Source organism: Equus przewalskii, chromosome 6 (assembly GCF_037783145.1).
Source record: "Equus przewalskii isolate Varuska chromosome 6, EquPr2, whole genome shotgun sequence".
NCBI lineage: Eukaryota > Metazoa > Chordata > Mammalia > Perissodactyla > Equidae > Equus > Equus przewalskii.
In genome coordinates, this window is record NC_091836.1 from 53,915,643 (window position 1) to 53,932,902 (window position 17,260).

General features: G+C 37.6%; 1 protein-coding gene across 10 annotated transcripts in view; it reads right to left on the reverse strand.

Annotated features, from left to right (window-relative positions):
- DEUP1 (deuterosome assembly protein 1) overlaps positions 1–17,260 on the reverse strand; it is a 94,698-nt gene that overhangs the window by 71,484 nt on the left and 5,954 nt on the right. For 8 of the 10 annotated variants that reach the window (XM_070623903.1, XM_070623910.1, XM_070623902.1 and 5 more), the window contains one exon: positions 187–358. In XM_070623903.1, the coding sequence (XP_070480004.1) occupies positions 187–358 (172 nt within the window). Of the gene's footprint in view, positions 1–186; positions 359–12,119; positions 12,212–17,260 lie in introns of all 10 variants that reach the window. The other 2 variants (XM_070623908.1, XM_070623907.1) reach the window with 1 other exon arrangement.

Below are 17,260 nucleotides of genomic sequence, written 5' to 3' on the forward strand. Positions count from 1 at the left end.
TTTAGGCTCTGCCTGTCATCTATTTGATAGAACACATTTTAGCACACTATGACAGAATTTCAAGCAATAAATGCTATTGCTGATGCCTGATAAAAAGTATGTGTAATGGAAAACATATTCTGATAGGATAAATACTATTTGTAACAGTTGAGGAATTACCAATTCATTAACACATATGTTCAGTACCTCTTGACCTTTCTGATCCAAACAAGTTTGTGCATTTGCCAACTCTTGATCCCGAAGATCTAATCGTGTCTCCAAAGCCCGCATCTTCCTTTCCCAATCCAATTTTTTGTTGCTTACCATGATGTCAATTTGTTCCATTAATTCTTGAAGCTCAGCCTCACAAGGAGAAGCTCTGGCAATTACAGAAAATTAAAACACGTTTAAAAACAGTGAAATGTGAGGACAAGAAAAACCATTATATTGCTCTGAATAGCTTGATCTTATTTCCTTAAACTGTGCAATTATTTAAATAGGAAGAAGTCCAGAAGCTAGAGGTTAATTTTTAAAATTAAAACTAAAAGCCAGTTTCAGAGCTGACAGTCACGTGCTGTGTAACAACGTTTCGGTCAATGATGAAGTGCATATATGACGGTGGTCCTGGAAGACTAGCACCATACAGCCTAGGTGCGTAGTGGGCTACACCATCTAGGTTTGTGTAAGTAACTCTATGATGTTTGCACAATGACAAAATTGCCTAACGATGCATTTCTTGGAGTGTATCCTTGTTAAGTGAAGTATGATGGGACATACATTTAATTTTTTAAAGACATTTTTAAAAGTATAGTTTCTTCATTATATAATGCAATATATTGATAAAGTCACTGCTGAATTTCGCTCCTGAGTGCAGGCGGTAGCATGCGGGTCTCCCTGACCCCAAAATTTTCACTTAGACAAGGGAGCCCTAAAACGAAAACATATTGCGTAGATTAGGTCAGAAATAAGATCGCAACAAAGGAAGTTAGTTAAAAAAATAAAATAACATTTTTAGAGTGAGCTAATTCTAGGGAAAATTCTAATTATGAAAAGTGGTTCAATGCTCTGACATGTAAAAATACACATACCTATGTCTATCGTAACTTGAGGAGGTTTGATGGCAACTAGGACTTCAATTGTGCCTGTCAGGGAAGAAGAGCAAGCCTGGGCTAGGCAGGAGCATTTTCAAGGGTGCTACAGTGCTGCTCCTCCAGGAGTGGAAGTTGGTGTGATCTGGCTGGTGTCTGTCTGGAAGGAATCTGATGAGGCAGGTACGGGCAGCGTAATGTAAGTTTCTAGAAAGTGGGGATACTTTACTCAGATGGGTGGCAATATCTTGGGACTAGGAAGGTCTATTGTGTTTGAAACAAGACCCTTGGCAACAGCTAGAACTACGGCTACTGAGAGTTGGTGAGAAGACAGACTGCTGGGTGCTCCCAGCGTAGGTTCCCAAGGACCTGCTATAAATCCATCATTCAGACTGGATAAGCAGGTAGATGTTGAAGCCTCAGACTTCAGCCTAAGGAACACACAAGTGTCCAGATTAGAAAAGCAAGTTATTTCAGTATCCATTCCATGTAATGATGAGGCTTCTAATATATTTGTGTAGCTGGGAGGAAGGCAGGTGTAAAATGACATTTAGTTTCACCAAATCAGAATTTTAGGGTTCATTAAGGCTTATTTAGCATTTTGAAAAATTCTGAGGCCCAGAGAGGTCAAGGTCACATATTAATTAATGGAAGAGCCAGAACTAGATCATAGGTAGCTGCTTCCTATCTAAGCTCCTTCCTACAAACCACACAGCAAAAGACATGGTGTTTTGAATAAGAACTTGCTTGAAAAATATAGTACAAATTAGCGCCATTGCAACAGGGTTAGAAATAGGTATTAGAACTCAAAAGAACTCAGAATTTCCAGAATCACTTTCTAAAATACCCAGAGTCAACCTGAACAAGGATGTCCCTTTGACTGATTTATCCAACAGCAGATTCTTCAGTTTTGATATAAGAGGGGTTTTAAGGACAAAGTGGCATTCTAAAGTCTTCTAGCATTCCTCGGTTAAGGCCCAAAGGCTCTCAATTTTTATTTAAAACCTAAAATAAATCTGAAGAAGGAAGTACTCATTCCTCTATAAATAACTTGATTGGATTTTAATTGGAGTTATGCTGTGGGGAAAAACATAACAAAAAGAATGGTTTTCACACCATTTTCTTTTTCATAACAACATGTATCACCCTTTACTGTAAATACATTTTGGCTATTTTTTTCTGCTAGTGTAAGCTCTGGGAAAAAAAGGACTATATCAGTCTTGCTCATCACCATTTCACCAGAGCTCAGCACAGTGCCCCGGCACATAGCAGATGCTCAATAAATCTTTGAAGAATGAAAAACTGAGTTGTTTTCATTGCTATCTCCTTGGCATATAGGAATTTATCGTGCTAGTGGAATTAAAATATAGACCAAAATAGAGTATGGCATAACGTAAGCTATTGAATAAATATTGTTAAATAAATGAATGCACAGTTTATTTCCTGGTTATGACTATGCTATGCAAAGGTTAGAATGTTAAACTCTCAGGTTGGAAGGACTTTTACGAGTCATCTAGTACAACTAATCATCCAGTGTTTGCATATCTTCCACAAATGTTTCTTAAGAGAATCATCTATCATACCCCACTGATCAGATTCAGCAAGTCTAGGACAGAGCCCAAGATTCTGCATCAGTAACAAAGGTATGTAGTGATTCTGGTGCATGGCAAATTTTGTGATCTGTTTTGCAGTATCACTGCCAAGTATCACATCCAGTCTAGGTCTGAATTCCTCCTTCAGGAGGTAATCACTGTCTATGATGGTATCTAGGTAGCAATGAGTTTTAAAAAGTTCTTCCTCATATTGAAGAATTTTTCATCCCCTAGTCCTAATTTGACCCACTGGGACCATTCAGAACAAATGCCTTTTCAACACACTAGACCTTAAAGTACCCAAATGCAGTTATCAATAAGCCAAATACAGTTATAAGTGTACCTCCAGATTCTTCTGAGTCTTCTCAATGTTCAATATTAGAGACTGAACATACAAATAGACAATGGCTGAACATATGATAATAGACTCTGACCCACAACCTCTTCAGAAATAGTCCTAGAATGGTTAGGACTTGGTCAATGACTGACAGCCTCCCTAATTTTTGCCCCTACTTCCGACGCAAGGCCAACTGGGGAAAGCCAAATTTGCTACCCAAACCAATCACATAGGATGCCATGCTTCTAGTTAGCCTGCCTCCTCCAGCTTCCCAATGCCAAGAGCCTCCAATTAGAGCAGAGCTGAACCCTTTTCTTTTGTTCACTGTAAAGCTTTCCCACCTCTCTGCCTGCCTATGAGTCTGCCAAATGCAAGTGATAGTTGCTGACTCCCTTGTTATAGTAAGCTCTGAATAAATAGGCTTCATTTGTTCTCATTTGGGTGGTCTTTGTTTATTTCCACAAGTATCTTTATTTCCTTCAATTACTCATAGAGATTTTTTCCCTCCACCTAGTATACTAGTTTCCACTACCTAGTACACTACCTGGAAAGCACTAGACACAGACACAAGATGCATTTGTCAAATGAATGAAAAAGCAAGTGATTATGGTAGATTTTCAGACACTTCATAATCCTGGTGGCTCTCCTCTGAACAAGTTCCTGTTTGTAGATTTCCTCCTTGAAATGCACAACTCAGAACTTTATCATAATACTTCAGGGATGATCTAATCAGCTCAGAGAGGACTTCCACATCTTTGGTTTCAAGTGCTACAAACTTTTATTCAAGCAGGTGAAGATGACCTTAGCTTTGAATTTGGAAGGGGGAAGGGTAAAGCAGTGATATTATATCATTTCATGGAGAGGTTATTCTTATCTAAACACCTTATTTCTTTTTCATGTGTGCTACAAGTAAAGCCATCTATTCGCTATATTGTGCTTGTTTAGTTTTTGGGGGCTGCTCCAAAACAGGGCCTTATTTTTATCCTTATTAAATTTCAGCTTGAGAGTTTCAGCCTCTCAGTGTGGGTCGTCATCGCTGGTTCTTTAATGAAGCAAACATTCAGTAAGCAGCTGCTTCCCACTGTGTGAGGAACTGGAAGATAGAGACACAAGACCAACTGCCTGTGCACAGAGAGAGATTTGCAAGGTAGGCAGGTACAATACGAGACTGATGAAGACATGCAGCTCTTTTGGGAATAGAAAGGAAGGGTATTGAATACAGATTTGAACAGGGTGGGCTATCATAGAAGCCTTCCTGAAGCGGTTAACACCTGAGCTTATATTTTAGGATCCTGTTTGTGTCAGAGAATATATTCACCATACCTCCCAGTTTTGTGTCAGCTGCAGATTTGATAAGCATTACTTGTTTTAAATATAAACATATATATATATATGTTTGTAAAACGTCCTGAAGGACAGGATGGAGGACAGAGTCCTATGGCATTCTACTAACAAGCCCTTCAGGGTGATAGTGATCTGTTGATTATTCCTTTTACTATAATCAGATGCTAATCCACTTAATTAATCTTACAATTTTTTTCCCAAAAAAATGTCATGTCATAAAAAAACCTGTAAAATATCATGCCAAAGCCCAAATACAACTCTTTCTATATGTTTCCTCATGCAGCAGCATTTCAGCCCCGTGAACCAAAGCTGGTCTAGTGGGCAGGGGTCAGGGTGCACCTAGGCTGAGTCCTGGGGGCACTGCTTCCCCTTCTGAATGCTCACAAACCACTGACAGTCTCTCCCAGAGTCTTACCTAAGATTAAGTCAAACTCAGTTTTACACCAAACTCAGCTTTTTGTCAGATTTAATATCCGCTTTTGAAATTCAATTGTCAATTGAATTTCGATTGTCAATTGTCAATCTTCTAGTATATCTTTGCTTCTTCAGTTTTTCAGAGATAATTAATAGCAGTTCAGCTGTCTCAGTAGCATCAATATTTGCTCCTAAACCTAGTGAAGTTTCAAATAAAATTAAAAAGGCTTATTTAGCCTCCTTCATACAGCTAGGCACTAACATTATTTATATTTTCATTTCTTTCTTTAGTCAAATGCTAACATATGTTAATTACTCTCCTGTACTTCCTCTCATGGATCTTCACAACATCCCATGAAGTAGGTCTTACATTCCAATTTTAGAAAAGTTGATTGAGGAACTAAAAAAGAAAAAGAATCCTCTGAGTCCTCCAGCTTTGGAGACTGAGTGGATTGTGTCTGATATACTACTTAAGACATGCAAACCCTGGCCCTTTGTATTGGGTTTATCCTTGGAAGCAATTCACAAGACAAGGATCCTAGGGTCAGGAAAGAGGTCTGAATGCACTAAGCCAGAAGAGAGGGGGCACACTGAGACTTGCAGGGTGATATACTGTCTGGGGAGCCTAGAGTCAAAATGTCAGCATATCAAATTTGGAGATGAAGAGAGAGCAAAACAGAAAGCTAATGATATAAATGGAGGTAGTAGCTGAGGGAGTTCATCACCACTAGACCTCCCCTACAGGAAATAACGATGCCCTCACACCAGCAACAAAAAGGCAAAGGTCTACAAAGCTCTGAGCAAGGGGATAAGCAGACAGACATAATCAGAAACCTGCAGCTCTCTACCAGAACAGGGAGGCAAAGACTCAATTACAACTTAAAAGAGAAAAGCGAAGAAAGCATCAAAAGTAATAATAAATACTTCAACTTAGCCACAAACTCACAAAATTAAAAACAGAACAATTTGTAACAGCAATTACTCAGAAGGGGAGAGGAAAGGAAAGGAACCTGCTTAGGTTAATAGAGATAAGAGGCTATGAGAAAATGGACTATCTCATCTCCAATACCTTTCATACAATCCTCACAGTAACCAGTAAACAAAAAATCAGAGCAGAGCCACAATTCACAAAAAGCGAGAAAACTGAGAAATCCCCCTCAGGAAACCAACAAAATGAAATAGAAGAAATGCAAAGGAAGAGAAATAGCGGAAACAGAACAACCAGAAAACAAGCAATAAAATGACAGCATTAAGCCCTCATATAACAATAATCACTCTAAATGTAAATAGACTGAATCCTCCAATCAAAAGACACAGAGTAGCTGGATGGATTCAAAAACAAGACCCAACAACATGCTGCCTCCAGGAAACACATGTCAGCTCCAAAGACAAACACAGGCTTAGAGTGATGGATGGAAGACAACACTCCAAGCTAATGGCCAACGAAAGAAAGCAGGTGTTGCCATACTTTTATCAGACAAAGCAGACTTCAAGTTAAAAAAGATAAAGAGGGGCACTACGTAATGATAAAAGGGACATTCCACCAAGAGGACATAATGCTTATTAATATATATGCACCTAACACGGGGGCACCAAAGTACATATAGAAATTATTAATAGACCTATAGGGTTAAATTAACAGCAACACAATAATAGTAGGGGACATCAACACCCCACTTACTTCAATGGACAGATCATCTGGGCAAAAATTCAATAAGGAAATAGTAGATTTAAATGAAACACTTGATGAGATGCACTTAACAGATATGTAGAGAGCATTCCACCCAATAACAGAAGAATATGCATTCTTCTCAAGTGCCCATGGAACATTCTCAAAGATAGACCATATGTTGGGTAACAAGGCAAGCCTCAATAAATTTAAGAAGATTGAAATCATTCCAACCATTTTTTTTCTGACCACAATGCTATGAAACTAGAAATCAACCATAAGAACAAAACTGGGAAACTCAGAAACATGTGGAGACTAAACAACATACTATTGAACAAACATTGGATCACTGAAGAAATCAAAGGTGAAATTAAAAATAACTGGAGACAAATGAAAATGAAAATACAACATACCAACTCTTATGGGATGCAGCAAAAGTGGTCCTAAGAGGGAAATTCATAGCAATACAGGCCCACCTCAACAAGCAAGAAAAATCTCAAATAAGTAATCTTAAAACGCACCTAACAGAGCTAGAAAAAGAAGAACAGAAGCCCAAAGTCAGCAGAAGGATGGAAATAATAAAAATCAGAGCAGAAATAAAGGAAATAGAGACTAAAAAAACAGTAGAAAGGATTAATGAAACTAAGAGCTGATTCTTTGAGAAGATAAATAAAACTGACAAACTCTTAGTCAGACTCACCAAGAAAAAAAGAGAGAAGGCTCAAATAAGTAAAATGAGAATTGAAAGAGGAGAAATTACAACAGATATTGCAGAAATACAAAGGATTATAAGAGAATACTATGAAAAACTATATGCCCACAAATTCAATAACCTAGAAGAAATAGATGAATTCCTAGACTCATATAACCTCCCAAAACTAAATCAAGAAGAAATAGAGAATCTGAACAGACCTATCACAAATACAGAGATTGAAACAGTAATCAAAAATCTTCCAACAAACAAAAGTCCAGGACCAGATGGGTTCTCTGGAGAATTCTACCAAAAATTCAAAGAAAACTTAGAACCTATCCTTCTCAAACTATTCCGAAAACTGAAGAAGACAGAATGCTTCCTAACTCATTCTATGAGGCCAACATTACCCTGATACCAAAACCAGAGAAAGACTACAGGAAGAAGGAAAACTACAGGCAAATATCACTGATGAACTTAGATGCAAAAATCCTCAACAAAATATTGGCGAACCGAATACTGCAATACATTAAAAGAATTGTACACCACGATCAAGTGGGATTCATTCCAGAGACTCAAGGATGGTTCAACATCTGCAAATCAACCAATGTGATACACCACATTAACAAAATGAGGAATAAGAATCACATGATCATCTCAATATAAGCAGAGAAAGCATTTGACAGGATCCAACATCCATTTATGATAAAAACTCTGAATGAAATGGTTATAGAAGGACAGTACCTCAACATAATAAAGACCAAATATGACAAACCCACAGCCAACATCATAGTCAATGGTGAAAAAATGAAAGCCATCCCCCTGAGAACAGGAACAAGACAAGGGTGCCCACTCTCACCACTCCTATTCAACATAGCACTGGAGGTATTGGCCAGAGCAATTAGGCATGAAAAAGAAATAAAAGGAATCCAAATGGGAAATGAAGAAGTGAAATTTTCACTATTTGCAGATGACATGATTTTATATATAGAAAACCCTAATGAATTCACCATAAAACTATTAGAAATAATCAACAACTACAGCAAAATTTCAGGGTACAAAATCAATTTAAAAAAATCAGTTGCATTCCTATACACTAACAATGAACTAGCAGAAAAAGAAATCAAGAATACAATCTCATTTACAATCACAACAAAAAGAATAAAATACCTTGGAATAAACTTAACCAAAGAGGTGAAAGACCTGTACACTGAAAACTATAAGACATTATTGAAAAGAAATGGAAAGATAGTCCATGTTCATGGGTCGGAAGAATAAACATAGTTAAAATGTCCATATTACTTAAAGAAATTTACAGATTCAATGCAATCCCAATCAAAATCCCAATGACATTTTTCACAGAAATAGAACAAAGAATCCAAAAATTTATATGGAACAACAAAGACCCCAGATAGCCAAAGCAATCCTGAAAGAGAGAAAAAAAAAAAAAGCTGGAGGCATCACAATCCCTGACTTCAAGACATACTACAAAGTTACGGTAATCAAAACAGCATGGTACTGGCACACAAACAAACAGATCAATGGATCAGAACTGAAAGCCCAGAAATAAAACCACGCATCTATGGACAGTTAATCTTCTAAAAAGCTTCTGCAAAGCAAAGGAAACCATGAACAAAATGAAAAGACAACCCACCAACTGGGAGAAAATATTTGCAAATCATTTATCATACAAGGGGTTGATCTCCAAAGTATATAAAGAACTCACACAACTCAACAAAAAACAAACAAACAACCCGATCAAAAAATGGGCAGAGGATATGAACAGACATTTTTCCAAGGAAGATATACAGATGGCCAACAGACATATGAAAAGATCCTCAACATCCCTAATCATTAGAGAAATGCAAATCAAAACCACAATGAAACTTACACCAAACTACAAACTTACACCAGTCAGAATGGCTATATTTACCGAGACAAAAAACAACAAATGTTGGAGAGGATGTGGAGAAAAGGGAACACTCATACACATCTGGTGGGAATGCAAACTGGTGCAGCCACTATGGAAAACAGTACAGAGATTCCTCAAAAAACTAAAAATAGAAATACCATATGACCCAGCTATCCCACTATTGGGTATCTACACAAACAACTTGAAATCAACAATCCAAAGTAACATGCACCCCTATGTTTGTTACAGCACTATTCACAATAGCCAAGACATGGAAACAATCCAAGTGCCCATCAACTGATGATTGGATAAAGAAGATGTGGTATATATATATACAATGGAATACTACTCAACCATAAAAAAAGACAAAATCATCCCACTTGCAACAACATGGATGGACCTGGAGGATATTATGCTAAGTGAAATGAGCCAGACTGAGAAAGACAAACAGCACATGATTTCACTCGTATGTGGAATATAAACAAACACATGGACAAAGAAAACAGTTCAGTGGTTGCCAGGGGAAGGAGGGTGGTGGGTGAGCACAGGGGGTGAAGGGGAGCACTTGTGTGATGACAGATAAGAAATAAGGTACAACTGAAATTTCATAATGATGTCAACTATTACGAACTCAATAAAAAATTTTTAAAAAGGAGTTAGTACAGAGTACATTCTGATCTTATTCCTGTTTCTAAAGAGAATAACCATAATATTTCTCCATTAAGTATAATGTTAGCTCCAGGTTTTAAACATGTACTCTTTGTCACGCTAAGAAAGAAGCACTCCAAACATAAAAATACATAAAGTAAAATAAAAAATAAAACTACCATATGATCAAGCAATCCCACTTCTGGGTATTTATCCAAAGAAAAAGAAAACACTAAAAAAGACATCTGCATCCCTATGTTCACTGCAGCATTATTTACAACAGCCAAGATATGGAAACAACCTAAGTGTCCATTGATGGATGAATGGATAAAGAAGTTATAGTGTATACATACAATGGAATATTATTCAACCACAAAAAAGAATGAAATCTTGCCATTTATGACAACATGTATGGACCTTGAGAGTATTAGGCTAAGTGAAATAAGTCAGACAAAGAAAGACAAATACCATAGGATCTCTCTTATATGTGGAATCTAAAAAATATGTGTGTGTGTGTGTGTAAACCCAACTCACAGACATAGAGAACAGATTGGTAGTGGTTGCCAGAGGCAGGGGTCAGGGGAGTGAGAGAAATGGGTGAACTGCTTTTTATCTTTAGCTTAAAAAATGATAAATATAATTTCACTTTTCTGTAGTGACTCACAGACCCTATTCTGCACATCAAGTACTGTCCCACCATAAATAGAACCAAACAGGAGGGACTCCAGGAGAAATGCTAGAACCCACTTTTGCAGATATGTCTGTGATGTCAGCCTGCTCTTTAGTCGATTATCCCTCCCTTAAAACAATAAAGTGAAAGCTATATTACTTTATGACTTTTAGGTCATAGTTTCACGATTGCCCTTGTTCAAAATTAATTATTGAATTATAGCTAAAAATAGCTTTTCTTCAGGCACTTTCCTAGTTGTCCAAAAAATGTTATTTACTGTCATTAGTGTTTGCTGACTCAGCAGCATTACAATGCCTATTTGACTGCATATTTGAACTGGTGGCTCATATTCAGTCCGATCTTCTCTGTCATTTGCAATAAGCTTAACGTTGGGATATGGAGGAGATCTAAATCCCATTATTCCAAAGAAAGATGCTTAAATGTACTTATTAAGGCCCTATTTTAAAGTCTTCATCATAATCATCAGAGAAAGACCTTCATAGAAATAAAACGCAACATCATAACTTCCAAGTCTCTATCAATATTTTATCAGAATTCAAATATACAAATTTAAAATCTCACTTTTTTATGTTCTAAAAAGAATGGGAAATCTGCTAAAATATCAACATTACAGATAAACTTTTTCTATAATAACTATTCACATTCTGAGTGACATCTTGGTTTACAGATTGAATGTGGTAAGAAGACAGTGAAATATCAGCAAGCATTAACCCTCTATTCAGGGTGATTTTCACAATTATCTAGAAACATAAATAACTTCACTATCCTCATAAACTTATATACATGAAATATTGTTTCATGTTAATACATAGAAACAAATGGCACAATTAATAGTAAACAAATGTTTATGTACACATGTATTAGCTTGGATTCTATAAGCCAATCTCTAGGACAATTAAAATTCCCTCTCGCCAAAAGGTCTATTTGATGAGAGGCTGCAATGTTACTACATGTGAGGATAGGTATTTTTCTATTTAAAACTAGAGCCAGCTATTTCACTGGATCCTAACAGTGAAGAATTAGGAAAACTGATAAAATTTGTTTTTCCAATGCTAGGAAACTAAGAAATATACCATTTCCTGAACGTTGGAAATTTCTAATGAACCTTCCAATGCCAGCTTATTCTGACAACGTCCAAATCTGTACCTGCAGCCTGAGCTTCTGAGCTCCAGCCTTCTATATCCAACTACCTATTCAACATTGACATTCCCAATGGGCATCAGTAGGCATCTCAAACTTCGCATGTTCAAAACACAGTGCTTGACTCCCTGCACCGCAAGCCTGCTCCCACTCAAGTCCACTCCTCCTCTTTAATTGGCACCACTGCTACAGTTGCTCAAGATAAAAACCGTTCATGATCTTAGATTTGTGTTTCCCTCAAACCCCAAAATAACAGCACTATTTGCACTGCTTCCAATATATATCCTAAATTCTGACCACTTACCACCATATCCAGTGATAAAACCCTGGGCTGAGTCATCTTCATCACTTATCTGCTTCCATTCTTATCTCCCATGTGGCTAATTGTCTACCCAACATCCACCCTTCTTTCTTCCATACTGACAGAGCTCCAATGTAATTCAGAGTGGAAATGTGTCCAGCTAAAAACCACAACTACATTTTCCAGTCTCCTCTGGGCACGGTCATGTAAAAAAAAATCTGGCCTATGAAACCTAAGTGGAAGTTGCCATGAAGCTATTTAAAAAAGGGCCACAGCAGTTGCTGTTGGTGTCCTACATATCCCTCACACTTACCACTTCAGGGCACTTGGCCTGATTTCCAGTAGACAGAACTTGCATTTCTTTGCCTGAGTGTTTTCTCTTGCCACTGGAATCCTCTTTGTCACCTGCGTGATAGACCAGGAGTGACAGGGAACTGAAACTCTCCTAGGAGCAACCTTCAACCAATGACAGTCAGTTATTGGTGTATAAATGCTCACTCACTCCTTGGATGGGATAACTCTGAGGGGTGTGATTATACTGGGTTCCAGAGTCCCCCATCAGGATTTCGCTACAGTCACCCTCAGTGGTAAGTGGCTTGATAACCTGCCCTTCCCTGTTTCATTTCCCCATTCCTAAAGGTGGTAGGCTGAAAAATGGCCCCCAAAGATATCAGGTCTGAACTCCTGGAACCTGTAAACCCAAATAAAATGCTGGCACGTACTCTTTTGTTTTTACCCATTATGCTTCCTCTGTTACTTTCATGGAAGGCAGATGTGATGCTGGAAGTGGTTCAGCCATCTTGCAACCATAAGGTGACCACAAACAATGAAGCCACACACTGAGGGGGATGAAGCAGAAAGATACATCTAGACCTGTATATACAGCTAATTATTTGACATCTTCACTTGGATGTACAACAGGCATGTCAAACCAAGCTTGCATTTTCTCCAGTCTCTCTCCTTTTAATCAATGACAATCTTATCCTTCCAACCGGTCGGCCAGAAGCCCTTGGATCATCCTTTGCTCATCTCCTTCTTGCACACCCCACACCCAATCCATGATCTCTAAGTATTGCCAGCTCTTCTGTCAAAATACACCCATTTGTCACTATTTCTGTCTCTACCATCCCTTCTTTCCTTCCTTCCTTTCAGAATCACTCACTGAATTCCTACAATCACTCAGCTCTGCTAACATTTCAGGATCTACTTTCAAAGTTTGACATATCAGGGTTTTACCCCAGGTCCACTTCACTTTACTTCTTCGTCAGAGAAACAAGAAACTTGAACTTGTCAAACTTGATTACTCTGGAGAACAGTAGGTGTGGGTGGGTGAGGATAAAGTGTGATGGAGGGAAAATAATGGAATACAGTCTGGGCCATTCAGATAGCAAGAGAATCAATCAAATTAAAAAGAATTTTCAATGTGCAAAAAGAATACATTACTATAATTTAAACTACCAATATGTATTGAGTTACATTAGCATGTTTTTACAATCTATAATTAAAACTGTATTCAACTCATAAAAAACAGGGAAGTAAAGTTGTGATTATGAATTCATGTCTCAGAAGGAAAAGACCCTAAAGTTTAAGAAAGATGCGCACACAGAAGAGTATGGCTTTAAATGATTTTTCTGAATTCAGATGTGAAAAGTTATGTTTTAATTTTCATCTGCCTTGGCTATTTGAAAATATGACTTTCATGGCAGATAAAAAAAATTTGGCAGATCACGTAGCAGTACCTAGACTTTTAGGAAGGATTTGACAAGATTCTATGAACGAGATCAATTGCTAAGAAATAAGTCACAGAATAAAAGTAGAGTAAATGATTCAGCAGAGAAAAATGAGACTTTTGGTTGAAGATGGGTGAACAGACACATTTTGCTCCATTTCCAAATCCTACTAAAATAAAGCAAAGGGATATTTTTAACCTGCAAGGTTAAACCTATAAGGACAAAAATAATAGGAGCTGGCAGTGGAGAAAGTCAAGAAGCAACCCACTAGGTATTTCTGGAAGTAGAGGGTAAATACTGGCAGCCCAACTCTTACCCTCCAAGCAGGAGAACTTAGAAGTGAGTTCTCTGGAATCTGATCAGCCTGAGGCAGAAGACTGAAAGAGACTAGCCTGACGACCATACAGTGAAGACCCCTGGCAACAAGCCCCGCACATGTCCACTGGAGCTTCCTGTCAGCTTCTGACTCCTCTACTCTTGCAAAGGAGCAAGCGAAGTCAAGGGATCACAGACCTTCGAGGAAAACGGTTCACATAACCAGGTCAAATACAAACAGAAAGACATTTTTTGAAGAAAACTAAGCAGAAAGAAGAAAACTTCAAAAAATTTACAATTAAGATAGGATTCATTCACTCCAGGAAAAACAAAACATGTGGGAAAGAGAAAGTAATCATGCTATACTATATGGCTCAGAGGTGAAGAGTATTTATAAAGTCACAACAAGGCAAACAGAATATTGATGCAACAAAAATTGTGGTATATCGGGAGGATGGAAGAATAGCAAGTGTGAGTGTGTGAGAGTGAGTGTGTGTGTGTGTGTGTGTGTGTGTGGTGGGTATGAGGTGGTGGAGGCATGAAAAATAACCATTGTGATCATCAATAGATAATGCCTAAAACTGAAAAATCAAGAAATAGCAATAGAAGTATGTTATGCAGAGATATAGAGATAAATACCAATAGAATCAGCTAAATAATTGAAAGTGCTTGCCTCCGGGGAGTGGAAAACTGGGGAAGGAACAAGAGATTGCTGCTTTTTGGTAACAGTGATAAAGAACCAAATGACTTTTTAAACTACATGCACGTGTAACTAAGTTAAGAAAGATCTGGATAAATGTTCTTTTTCAGTTCGAAAAGATATTTTAAAGAAGTAATCCATCATATGTGCACCCACTTATACAAGGACAATGACATTTTTGAAAACAACACTCCAGAATTCATACATTTTGGGACTCTATGTATGTGTTTCATTGACCTTAGCCTTGCTCAATGCATTTGTGGAATTCCTACTTAGAAATAACCTTCAGAGTTAAGTTTATTAAATATAAGCTTTAACAGTCTTAAATATATTAGACTGCATAACACCTTGGCTGGTGGCTATGCCGAGTCCTCAGGGAGTTGCAGCTGTGCTGTAGTTAGTGGCCAGATTTCTCTGGAAAACTGAAGAGATTTCTCTTTCAAGTAGCAGAGGCTAGGAGAAAGGTGGGGCTGTGGAGCAGTTGTTGGGGTTTGGGAAGAAGCACAAATTGAAGGACGTGGAGAAATACATCAGAGCCACACCCACAGAATGACTACTTGTGAAGGAGTTGATATAAGGAGCAAGAGATAATTGAAACGCATCTTATTCATTTTTTTAATAAGAGTCAAGGGTTTATTGCATTGATAAAACAAAAGCAATTTACTGTGTAAAAGGAACAATGAAATAAACATTAAAAAGAAGAAGTTCTTGGAAATAAATACATGGTTGCCAATACTAAAGATCTCAAAAAACAGAACATAATCAAGGGTGAAATAAAAATGAGAAAACTCAAGAAATTCCTCCAGAACATAGAGCAAAAAAGACCATGATGGAAATTATGAGAGTACAGAAGAAGATACAGGCATTCTAGGAGATGAGAATGAAACAAGATAGTGGAGGATTATTAATCAAAGAAATAGAAGAAAATTTCACTGAGTGGAAGAGATTGAATCTTCAAAGCAAAAGTCTTCACCAAATGCTGTAAAGGATCATTGAGAAAGGATCCATACCTAGAAAGCTATCCTGAAAAGTTTGTAATTCCAAGGACAAAAAGAAATCCTACAAGCCTCTGGACATTTATAAAAAGAAAGAAAAAAATCTTGAAAGAGAAAGAGGGGATGAGACTGACACTGAATTTTCCATCTACAACACTCAATTCTACAAGACAATGAGTAATACTACAGAGTTCCTGGATAAGAGTAAATGTAGATATTTGGATATGTAAAAAGTTAATAAGTATAGCACCCATGTTAATTTTTATGAAAAAATTCAGTCAAATCAAAAATACATTACAAAATTTTTAAAAATTAAGAACAATGACGATTTTGTATATAGATAATACTAGTAGGCAATGCAATCAAACTTACAGCTATTAAAAAAGGACTTAAAAGAAGAATAAAATAATAATTCACATTATCCTATATGTAATAATTTATATATAAATTAATAGCAATCAGGAACTAGAAATCCAGATTATTTCTTGGGGGTGGGATAAGGGAATGGGGAAGCAAAGACAGTACTAAAGGTTAAGTCTTATGAGGGTTGAAGGAAGTCAAAGTTACAGTTAAAATTCAGGATGCTAAAAGAGAAACTCAAATTTAAAATGTTCATAAAAAATGTAAATTAACAACTTAAGAAATAGGATGGAGAACTTATAAGATGAAAAAGAACACTAAATCAGACTAGCAAATGTTGGGAGCGCAAAAAGGGTCAAACCTTAATATATTAATGATCATAAAATCCTCTTTATAATGGCAAAGACTCTCCAACTGAAGTATATATATTTTAATCTAACCATATTTACAAGAGGCACCATATGACATAAAAAAGATTGGAAACAAGGGTATGAGATCATAGGAAATATATATTGGTCTCTGCCCCTGGTTCCTTGTACAGGGCTCCTAAAACCCATGTAATTTCCTGGATGATAAGAACACCGGCAGCATCTCTTATTCTAATATTGGTCTTTGACTCCAGTTCCTGACACAGGGCTCCTGAAACCCCTGTAATTTCCTGGGGGATAGAAGTGTCTTCTGTTTTAATGAGGTGACTCTGGATGGGCTCCTGGATGAGGGGGCTGGTCACAGGAAAGACCAAGTCATGATTAGAAGCTTAGAATTTTCAGGCTCACTGCCCATTCTCTTGTGAAAGGAGAAGGGCTGAAAATGGAGTTAATGATTGATTACGTCTACATGATGAAGCCTCCATAAAAATCCCAAAAGTACAGGGTTTCAAGAGCTTCTAGGTTGGTGAACACGTGGAGGTACTGGGAGAGTGGTACGCCTGGACAGGGCCATGAAGCTCTGCACCCCTTTCCACATACCTCACCCTACATGTCTCTTCCATTTGGATCTTCATCTGCATCCTTTATCATATACTTTAATAAACTGATAAACAGTGTTTCCCTGAGTTCTGTGAGCTGCTTTAGCAAATTAATCGAATACAAGGAGGGGGTGGTTGGAATCTCAGATCTACAGCCAGTTGGTCAGAAACACAGGTGACAACCTAGATTTGCAACTGGCATTTGAAGTGGAGGGGACAGTCTTGTGGGACTGAGGCCTTAACCTGTGGGATCTGACGCTGTCTCTGGGTAGACAGTGTCAGAATTGAGTTAAATTGTAGGACACGCAGCTGGTGTCACAGAGAACTGCTTGGTGGGGGAAAAACCATCACACGTTTGGTGACTAGAAGTGACAGAAGTGAAGCGTT